The 11,512-nt window shown below is 35.8% G+C and overlaps 2 protein-coding genes across 2 annotated transcripts; one reads left to right on the plus strand and one right to left on the minus strand.

Moving 5' to 3' along the window:
- Window positions 1–2,539: 2,539 nt before the first annotated feature.
- LOC117926279 (APO protein 4, mitochondrial) lies at window positions 2,540–6,154 on the minus strand. Its single transcript, XM_034845364.1, has 2 exons — window positions 5,573–6,154; window positions 2,540–3,518 (listed from the first exon to the last, which is right to left on the minus strand). Exons 1-2 carry the CDS (start codon window positions 5,824–5,826, stop codon window positions 2,783–2,785), a joined length of 990 nt encoding a protein of 329 aa, XP_034701255.1. The 5' UTR covers window positions 5,827–6,154; the 3' UTR covers window positions 2,540–2,782.
- A 164-nt stretch (window positions 6,155–6,318) lies between these two features.
- LOC117927353 (protein translation factor SUI1 homolog 1) lies at window positions 6,319–9,457 on the plus strand. Its single transcript, XM_034846847.1, has 5 exons — window positions 6,319–6,417; window positions 8,108–8,215; window positions 8,343–8,548; window positions 9,004–9,057; window positions 9,178–9,457. Exons 2-5 carry the CDS (start codon window positions 8,179–8,181, stop codon window positions 9,220–9,222), a joined length of 342 nt encoding a protein of 113 aa, XP_034702738.1. The 5' UTR covers window positions 6,319–6,417; window positions 8,108–8,178; the 3' UTR covers window positions 9,223–9,457.
- The last annotated feature ends 2,055 nt before the right edge of the window (window positions 9,458–11,512 follow it).

Raw genomic sequence — 11,512 nt, forward strand, 5'->3', positions numbered from 1 at the left:
TCCCGGTGGAATAGATATTGTAATGTTGATTTGATTTCCCTGGGGTAGTAGCATGACCTTAATCACTAGTTCAGCGAGATGTTTGAATCCCCGACTCCCTAATGTGGAATTATCATTCATGGGTACTCGTCCATCCTTGGGAAGAATGAGCTTCTCCTTGATCTTTACCTTCAGTTGACGGAAGGTAGCTGCTGAGGGTATCTCTATTGAGAAGCTGACCACTTCTTCCAACCCTTCAATGTGCACAATCACTGAATCCCTGTCCATGATATCAGGTTTCTCAAGTTGGGAAGAAGGCAACTATATTAGGTAGCTAGAAACCAGGATAAGTTTGTCTTGGTTGGGTTGAAATGAAGAGAATCTCCTCTGTATTTTAGTGAACGTTTAGGTGGGAATGTAATCTGCATGATTTTTTTGTTCACTCTGAATGTATTGTTGACACTCCTCCACACCATTTTCTTGTTTGATTCAGTTCTATTCTGTCCTGGAATTTTAATGACTCCTAACCTAAAAACAATCATAAAAAGAAGTCATAAAACCCTATCTGCATGATCTGGGACTCTCAATTTGGGTTTTTGGTAAGCAAGAAACATTAGACAGAGGTTCATGTTTAAAGTCCATGTTTAAAAGCTTAAGCTTGTTTTAAATTGAAGACTAAAGCAGCAAAATCTTAGTGCAATGATTCTTTACTGTATACTTCCAAATGCTGTTTTTGTTTATTTAGGTGGTGTTTGTTTTTTGACTGAATAAAAAAAGCCAAATATTTTGGCTTTTTCTATTCAGCTAAAAGTAACCTGTTGACATTATCCAATATAATTAAATTAAACTTATTGATAACATGTTCATTTTACCTATGTTGGATGATGTCAACATATTACTTTTAGCTTAATAAAGAAAACCAAAATATTTGACTTTTTCTATTCAGCCAAAAAAAAAATATCACCTTAGTATACTCCTATTAATCTAACTTTCTTGATAGACTAAACATGTGTCGTATTTATGGTTGAACCGGAATTAACATAATACTTATACAAGGATCATGATCAGACATCTCATCTTTGTGAATAAGTGAGAGAATAATCCTTTTTCCGTGGGCCAGACTTCCTCTCAATCCTAATTTTCTTCAAGTCTGAGACTCTGTCAAAGTGCCAAAGCAAAACTTGTGTGTCCCCATTCCTTGACGGTTAAAATCAAGTCATATGGAGCGATTCTCCAGATGTGTCAGTCCAGTGCCACATCAGCATGCAGCTGGGCTCTTTCCCTCAGTAGAAGGATGGTAGCAGATTCGGGTATATGAATTCTGAACAACAAAGAAATGAGTCTGTGTTTGGATGGCTAGAAAAATAAGGAAAGACATGTTCTGTTGATTCATTCCAAATGTGTTCTCTAGTATGATCTTCATGACACTCTTCACAGAAAATCTCTTCTTTCCCATGTTGTTGATTCTAGCTGACACGTGCATGTGAAAACTCCATTTGTGAAGGGTTTTCCACTGGGAAAATCAGTTGAAGCATATCCTAGCAAGAAAATAAAGAAAATATGGACTAAAAGAAATTACATTTTTGAAGGGTTCATGTTTTAACTTTTAAGGCATTCTACCTTATGAGCTCACAATTTTTTATAGAACTTTTTTTTTTTTTTTTCATTTTTTACAATAGTTCTTTTTTTTTTTTTTTTTTTTTTATTACAGGAAATTATATCAAGAACAAAACTAATCACCCATCTCTATTTTCTTTTCATTTGGCATCAGTTTTGTCTGTTTCAATTGGAAACCCCAAGGGTGAATCAAGAAAAGCAAGGTCAAGATTTTGGAAGGAGCCATCATCAGGGGGTGGGAGACTGAAAAAGAGGTAGAGAAGGGACCCATCTTGGACCCCATAATCAACCAGAGAAGAGTCATCTTCTTTCATCAAGACGCCCTGGCTGTCCTCATTGTTGTAGAGGATGAGAATGAGTCTATCATCTGGGAGATTTTCCTGGTCTCCAATCACCCTCTTAAGATCTGCAACCTTGCCATCATCACCCACTTCAATGTAGAAAAACTTTCCTGTCAATATTTCCACTTGGAGCTTCATATTCAAAATCACAACACAGAACTCTTTATCTTTTGAGGAAAAGAGATGAGCGGAAGTAGATAACTAGAAAGGTGGTGAAGTAGACAGCACTTAAGCTAGTTTGTTCATACAAAACCTAGAAAGTGGGGCAGTTGTGAAATGCGCTTCTTATGATTGAGACAAGAAAAAGTCAATATCATTTTATCATCCTATTATCTATTGATTTATATGAATTTTTTTTTCAGTATATATTTCTTCTTCTTTAATGAAAAGAAAGACCAAAGTCAAGTATGAAGATCAAGACCAAAGATACTGGTTGCGGGTGCTTAATTTAATATGATTTTTGTAATAGCTACTAACATTCAATACGTCAAGAATGAGGTCTGGCTTTGTCTTTTCACACACATTTCAAAATATAACTAATCAATCAATTTCACATACATTTGAAGATTAATAACTGATCAATGAATTTCTAACTCCTGAGCTAAAAGAGGCAAAGGCGATCGAGCAACTTATTATGATGAACAAGTACAAAGATTACACCCGGTGATTGAAACTCCCAAATGAGCATATCTAATGTCAAAAAATTATGTTACAAATTTCTTGCTGTATATAAGAACTAGGAAGAACCCTCCACCACTTGAAGGGCTGTAAAAATTCCAGCCCCAAGATGCACCAGATGAAGGGCCCTGAAGTCCTCACTTCTGGAAATGAAGCAACTGAGAGCTTCAGGACTTGACTCCAGTAGGTCCTGGCAGACCTTGAACTTTCATCATAGAGTGATACCTGGCTGGTGCTATTGCCCCAGCCTTTGTACACAGATCCACCACTGCAGGTGCATGTCCATAAAAATCCCGCCCTTCATTCACAAGCACAGGAGGATCCTGAGGCCTCTGTCGCCACACAATCTTAGGAGGCACCAAATCATCCACATCCGCCTTCTCCCAGAAATGGGCACCCCGCCAACTTTCATACTTAAATACCCCGCAAAGCCTAGCTTTGTGCCCAGATGGTCCCACGTGAACTTCTGAACAGTACTTACAAACCTTGGCAGGGTAAACCAGCAGCAGCCTCCGAATGCCAGATCTAAGCACCTCCCATGCCCTCAAAGTTCCAGTGGCTATGAACTTCAGTTCATCTGGTGACAAAGACTTGGTTCCATGGACACCACTAAAGGTGCTTTCAGATTTCCAACTGCTGGAACTCAAATTTTCTTCATCTAGATCAGCCCCTGCTTGTAGGCATAGTTCAAATACTGCAGGAACACGGTCAAAATCAAATCTTTGGTGGTGCTTGATTACATCTTGGAACATTTTCTGTAGGTGAAATGTTTCTACTGGGACTAGTATATCATTCAAGCTACCACTTATCCATTCATGAACCTGGTTCTTGGAACGGCGCTTGTAACCATAGCAAGTCTGAATCAAGTGACCTTGCTCACCAATATATACTTCTGGACAGAACCTACAAAAGTGTTCCATTAATGGAGTAAGAAACCAAGTTTTTTCTTTTTAGGGAACAGAATGTGTAGTCAAACAGCAGCATGATCAAGTACTTTCCACAGGAGAGAGATAAATATGTGAGTTTCCATGGGTTCAAGTGAGCTTGAATATAAATTTGATATAGCCACTTGATCAAATGCTTGGCCTTCAAATTTTTTGAATATGTGAAGTCATAGTTAGGGCACAAGGTCACTTAAAGTATTCAGTTATTCAAATTTACACTTCCTTCATAGGATGCTGTTTAAGATATCACTTCCCCACAGATTACTGTTTACATGGAGGTTTATAGGTGGTATGAGAAGGTAATACAATTCTCTTTGGATGAGCTGAGTTGACTTATAAAACGCAACTAGGTCTGTACTACCCACTACTACAAAATGATGCATGTGCATGCAGGCTTAAAAGTGCAAGGCCATAAGGTGCTCTGCAAGGCATAATGTAGTCTCTGAGTCATATAGACTGTTGTACTGAAAACATAATCATGAACTGGCATCCTCATAATTCTCTCTGATCGTTGAAAATTGGACAAAATCTCTGGTAGATCTTCCTATCCGAATCCTGAAGAGATGATAGTATACATTATTCCATACCAACAATACTTGGCATGAAGGCAGTGTGAGATCTTCACATTGCACGATACTGAGGCCCTGTGTGGTATAGACTTTTGCTTCCGCTTTCAGGCAAAAGCAGAAGCTGAAGCTGAAACCATGGTCTCAAAGGGACAGTTTAGGTGTTCTTGAAGTTTCATTAAACATAAAACAGCTTCTTGCATAAGCTAAAAATGTTCTTTCATGAGGAACAACCTTGACCTTACTTTCCATTAAGCTCTTTTGGAAACCAAAGGCTTTATTAAAAACACCCAAACACGTATAATAGCTCTTGTTGGGCTTAAAGAGCTGATTTTGGCTTCCAAAAGTCAAACCGAATAGCACCTAAGTGTACGAAATGGCAATCTGGGGAAGTATGGGTGCCTAAACCGGAGCCCATATATTACTTAGCGCCTCTTTTCCAATACATATATTACTTATTGATCAAAAAAAAAAAAAAATGGGTGCCTAAACCGGAGCCCAACACACAAACATGTCAAGTTGTCTGATACGAGGATTAGGAAAACCGCTGAAGTAACAATCTCTCTGTCATATAGTGTAAACCCCATCAAATTTGTAGATGAATGCTAAGAACATACTAATTTCCTATAAAAAGAAAATGAAAGAGTGCTAAATTTTTCCTTAGCTTACAAGCCTAAGACAGAATGATATCAAGTATCACATGGAAGTTTCTCTGGAGTTTTTGTCAACATCTGGCATTGCATGAAACAAGGTTAAACTACACTAAATTTAGAAAATGGAGCTACCATTAAGATTCTTAAATGTTAGAAGATTTTAACAAAATTTCATGGGAGCAGTGAATTTTCCCAACAATTTCATAAATCCTCATGACACTTTCAAGATCTTCAAGTATACTCTATATTGGTTAGGCATAATAATTTAGTCACGCAACATCATTCTTGGAGCTCAACAAAATCTAGTCTATCACACAATCATGCTTAATAATCGCTGCATAAAGTCAAAATTGAAAAATCAACTTCTAATTTTGATACACTTCTATATGATCTAAGTCATCCAGCACTCACAAGGCCACACCTTTAACGGAAAAATGCTAATGAGAGAAACCCAATTTGATGCAAGAATAAGAATTCTGCAGTACCGGGGTGGGTGGAGAGTAACCAATAAGACTATCAACATGTTTCATTTGATACTAAAGATAATCTCAACTCCATCCATGTTGATGTGTTTAATGCATTAACTTTCACACAGCTGGTCACAACTCCAATAAGAGAGGAGGGTCAGCACAGGGAAGAGCCACTCCTGTCATTTCATTCTATGCATTACCTATCATATCTTTAACTGTGCATTCAACTGAATAATTTAATCAAATGGGTATCCTCTAAGACACAGATATTGATCATAAATCACACAATCAATCCTAAATGGAGTAAAGATTTTCTGGGCTTACTTGCAGGCCATGACAGGAAAAACATTCATGAGGGTAGACACGCCTTGGATGAGCAGAGACCGTGCCTTGAGCACATCCTGCGCAACCGGAATCATGCTGCTAATGGGATACTCCTTAGCTCGATTCTCAATTCTCTTGAGAATCATTGGCCTGAGCTTTTTCAAGTCCACTTTCACGCTATAAAATCTGGCATAAATGGCAAAGCCACTAGCTTCATCCAAAAAACAATGCCACAATTTCCCCCTCAATGCCATCACAACAGCAACAAACACAACTCTGAGCTCTCTCCTGGTGCTATTATAGAATCGAAAACTGAAAATGTAAAGAGGGTTCTCTTTGAGACATTACATCAAACAATTAACGAGCAATGGAGAATAGAGAAAATTCCTGGAGACACCGCGGAAAAAGGTAGATGGGCTCTTCGCTTCTCGTCAGGATTCACTGAAACGAATTGAACTAGGGCGTGAATCGAATCCGATATTTCGGGTCAGACTATGAAGGAGCTCCTTTTCCGGTGTGTGCATCGAGGGTGGACTTCCAAATTTATTTTAGGTTGGAAATTGGTGACCCGACCCATATACTGATCTGGATCCGAATGCATCTGCAGACAGTGGACCTGACCCAGCCAAATATGGGTTGCAATCATGACCGTCTATTTCAGGCCTATGACGGTCAGAAAAGTGGGAGGCCCACATAAATACGTACGAAACCCACTAACTCTACACCATTAACCAGGGTTAGATAGAATCAACTTGTGTGGTTAAGAGTAGCCTTCTTAAACCCACTTCCCTTTCTCTTTCTTTATCTTGTTCTCTCTCTGTTCCTCTCCAGAATCTGTGGGAAAGGTACGATCTTTTTTCTTCTACAATTTATTTTTTCTGATTATATTTGTGGGTTTTCTACGATTTGGGGTTTTGTTCATGATCGTCTAGTTGTTGCTTAATATTATTTTTGGGTTTGAGCTCTTGGTGATCTCCGATTAAAAAAATTGTTCTTCTGGTTATGTATTTACTGCTTTTTCCAATATGTGAAAAAAATTTCTATTGGTTTTTTTCTCCTTAGCTCTACATATGCATCTTTATCTTCTATATTTTAGGGTTTTGTATACTTAGGTGTGATCATGAATTTGTAGTTGCTGATTGCTGTTATTGTTGGTTTTGGATCTCGGGGTTTGAATTATTGGTGATTTGATTGTAAATACTTTTTGTCAAGAAGGAAATCATTATGAATGTTGGTGTTATTGGTTTTTTTTCTTATTTGGCCTTTTTTTTTGGGTTTTCTCGGTATTCAAAAATATGTTGGACATCAAGTTTTCCATAATTCAGTTTGGTATGATTGAAAGCGTGCATGATTTTCCAGTCACTGATTACTCATATTCCTGGTTTGGATCTTGGGGCATCGATTCTTGGTGGTTTCATCAGATAAAATATGAATTTTGGTGTACTGCGTTTTTGCCAGTTTGCTTTCTTGGGGCTTTGGTTGTATTTATACATGATGAATACAAGGTTTTTTTCCCCCTTGGGTATTGAATTTGGTATGAGTGGGTTGTCTTCATATTTTCAAAAGTTTTTGTTTACTATATTGTTGATTCCTTGATGATTTCATTGGATATACCCTTTTTTCTCAACATTTCGTTTCTGGTGTTATTGGCTTTTTCCTAGTTTGGCTTTTTGTGGTTTTCTTAGTTTTATATGTACATATTGGAGTTCGTCATCAGACTCAATTTTTTCACAGGTTATTGGGTTTGGTATAATTGGGTTTCCTTCATTATCTTCTAGCTCTGGATTACTATTATTTGTTGGTTAGATTTTGTGGCATGTATTATTGATGATTTCAAGTGCATTTACTCTTCATTTATAAGGGTTACTCGTTTAGTTTGTTGGGCTTCTCAGCCATAAGTATTTATGTCCACCATGAACTTTGTTATTCTTCTGAATACGTTATTGGATATTGTGCAATTAGGTTGCATTCATCATTTTTCAGTTACTGATCGACCTGTTGTTTTTTCATCATTTTGGTTTTTTCTAGTCTGACTTATTGGGATGCTTGTTGGACTTTGATCTTTCTTTTTTATTCTTTATTTTAATGTTTTGAGGATGATTCATACCCTTATTTTAAAAGGATGTTACAGCCACTCAGAAATCAGAACTTATTCCCAGCTCATTTGCCCATCAAACAACCGCTCCAAACTTGTTTCTTCTTCTGTATGATCTTGGTCTTAATCCAGGCATTAACAAAAGAGTGACTAGGCGATTGAATGTGAATGACAGATTGGTTCTGAAAATTCTCTTATGCTTCATTAGAAATCACAAGTTAATTTTGTTTATCTTAAATTAGTTCTTTGTATATATGTGACAGTTGCCCATTTTATACTTCTAATTTTGACAATCCAAGATTATTCTATCTTATTTGAATTTTTTGGTTCTAATTAGGCTTTGACTGATTGGATTTTTGATCTGGACATGGTTAAATTCCTCATGATATTTCTGCTTGGTTTTTAACTAATTTGGTTATATTCACTCTATTTTGGAACAGAGCATTTTGATTGAAATTAAAAGCAATCTCTGTTAGGTTACTCAATCACTTCCATCCATCAGCTAAGTTTCATGTCTGAACTCGACGCTAATATTCCAACCACTTTTGGTATGTTCTCTTTGTTCAGACTAATAAATGTTCTCAAATATTTAATGAAATCTAGAAACCAGTAATCCATTTACATCCCTGTGACCAAATCTAATGCCATTCTTTGTGGTATGTTGTGATGAGGCAGACCCTTTTGCTGATGCAAATGCTGAGGACTCGGGCGCTGGGGCAAAAGAGTACGTCCATGTGCGTATCCAGCAGCGTAATGGGAGGAAAAGCCTGACTACCGTGCAAGGGTTGAAGAAGGAATTCAGCTACAACAAGATTCTCAAGGACCTCAAGAAGGAGTTCTGCTGCAATGGCACTGTTGTCCAGGACCCTGAGCTAGGCCAGGTTAGCCTCTTACCCTTTCATTAAAACCTATAGAGCTCATATCTAAACCTTCCAGTCTTTGGTTTTACTATCATTGAAGATGATCCTGCAATTGTTTTTGAAACTTGCATTGATTCCCTCTTTAAAGGGCAAAGAATTGATTACACGCTAAATAAAACTTCCACCAGCCTTCTATTTTTGAATGAAAATCTAGTAGAAAATTAAGAGTGTGTTTGGCAATGCTTTTAGAAAGCACTTCTATCATAGAAAGCATATTTGAAGAAAAATCAGGCGTTCAGCAAAATTTAGAAAGTATGTTTAAAAAAATTGAAAAATTACTTGTAGCATTTGATAGGTGATTCTCCCGAAAACACTTATAAAGAAAACATTTCTACTAAAAACACATCATCAATATTTCTACCTTCTGTAATACACCATTTTCGGAGAGTTGGTATTTTGATTTCCTATGGGTGCAGGTCATTCAACTTCAGGGTGATCAAAGGAAGAATGTTTCCACATTCCTTGTGCAGGTATCATTCATAAGTCAGGCATAATTTGATTATGATACCATGTATATATTATGATCCGCTAATTGTATTCATATATTATGATAATCATGCTCACTTTGTTGATGCTTCTCCCTCATTCAGGCTGGCATTGTGAAGAAGGAAAACATCAAGATGCATGGTTTTTGAGCTCTGTTAGCAGAAAACAAATCTCTATATGCAAATTATCAACTGTTGGGAGCAGTAACTACTAGTATAATATCTGAACTTGAGAAAGAGTCATATGTGGGTCAGAACTGTTTTGAGATTACAGTACTTCTGTGGTGTGTGTGTTTTTGTTTTCAAGTGTGTAATGTGAAAGGATTATGGTTTATTTGGAAACCATCTGCTTTAGTTGGATTAATATTTTCCTCTTTGACCACAACCAAATTTGCAATCTATGATTTTGTTGCCCCTTTTTTTTATAGGAAAAGGGTTAGTTAGAGACCTCACTTAGTCCAGAGGCCATTGGAAGGGGATCTAAACTTGAACTGGGAGTTGTTAGAAATTAAAAAATTGATTTAATTAAACTGTTGTTGATAAGAATTGAAGATCCTATTGATTTGACCATCAAAATATTGTTTACCTTATGTACTTAGGAAATAGGTAAGTCTTTGATCAATGGAAGTATGGTTGAAGTTTTGTTTAAATAGGGATTTGGAGGTTTGATCTTATCATTTTAGGCTTCATTTCTGTGCAGTGAAAAGAGGCAAAAGATTTTTCTTCTATCCCAGGGGAAAAGTCTTATACAAAATCAAAATAAATCAATTTCAATTTAATTAAAACTCCAAAATTAATTTACATTCATCTAAATATTCATTAGAATAAAATTTTTTAATTGATTTTAAAAATTAAAAAATAAAATTAAAATTTAAAACTTTTTCCAAATTGAAAACTTGAAGGTTATGTTTGGTTTTCAAAAGATATACGAGGAAAAGAAAACAAAAAACTTATTTTTATATGTTACTTTAAATTTATTTTACTTATTTTTTATTTTTTAATATAAATATTAAATAATTTAAAATATATACATTTTTAATCAATCTTACTTATATATTATTTTCTTTAAAGAAAATAAAAACCCTCTAAAGACCATATAAAGCCCTCTAAACCCTCTAAAGCCCTTCTATCTAATCGGAGAGCCTTATAGACCAATATAATACAGATGGCCCTATAGAGACCTCCTTCTCTGGATAATCATTAACATAGAACTCAGTAAAACTAGGTGCGCATATGGATTCCAAAGAGAGAATAGAAGGTTGGAGAAAAGAATCCTTTCTGAAATGTCATGTAAAGTCTTGATCCTTGAGATTTCGGGTGGCTTTTGAGAGAGGAACACGATTCATCAAGGAGAATCTCTGATTAAGTGGGTGTTAACCCTTTTTCCATATACGTACATAACCACATATTTCCAAGAATCTAACCATACATGTCCAAAGATGGTTTCAAACAACGGAAAAGGAAAACATAAAAGCTTCTTCAAATTGCTTTATTGTCCTTCCATCTTTGTTGAAATATACATGATCTCTCTCCTTCATTAGGTTGATGTCTTCTTTGTCCATGTTTTTATGTCTTCTTCAATAAATCAAAACATTTTCACCCAACCCCAACACTTTTTATGATTCCATATGCTGGCCAAATATCAAATTAGTCAAAATTCAAAATGTGCTTACCAATTAGGTTATTAACTTTTGAGCTAAATACTTCAAACACTTGACTCACCACACGCATGCATTCTTGATAGGAGATCATTTAACTCAACAATGTTGGGAAGTACATTTAAGTGTAGAAAGTTTCCAAAGATTACGATTTAATATTTGGTTTTTAAAAATTAATTAGGGTATTTTTATTTGAGTAATGGATTTGGTTTTTATATTTAAATAATTGAATACTAAAAAGGTTCTATATTTTATAGTTTAGTAAGGGTTTTTATTTGTTACATATGTATTTATAATAAGGGGTCAGACTACTTATTGGGAAGGTAAAAACCATAGCACTTCTCTAAGCCCCAAAAAATGGGTCTCTACTAATAAAATGAAGTAAGTGACAATTGATTTATTAAACACATAGATACTGAACAGTAATCAAATGTTTGAAAGTAAGACACACATGATAACAAATAAATTGATAAACGCAATCAAGTACGAAGCGTACCTTAGTCACAAGCTAAGCGCTATCATAAGAGACAAAGTTAGCGCACAAATACAGAATAATATTATACATGTCATAGAGTGAGGTAAGCCAATCAAGCATAACAATCAATCAATCAATGAGAAAACCACATATGTTGAGTCCCACCAAAACCCAATTGATCTTGCATGAATTAATCCCACAAATTTCATTGTCTTGGAATTATGAAAATTATCTTCATGCTTATTAAAACAATGAAAAATGAGGAAAATAATTAAAAATCGAAGAAAATCACAAGATGCATGCCTGA

Source organism: Vitis riparia, chromosome 12, assembly GCF_004353265.1.
Source record: "Vitis riparia cultivar Riparia Gloire de Montpellier isolate 1030 chromosome 12, EGFV_Vit.rip_1.0, whole genome shotgun sequence".
Taxonomy (NCBI): domain Eukaryota; kingdom Viridiplantae; phylum Streptophyta; class Magnoliopsida; order Vitales; family Vitaceae; genus Vitis; species Vitis riparia.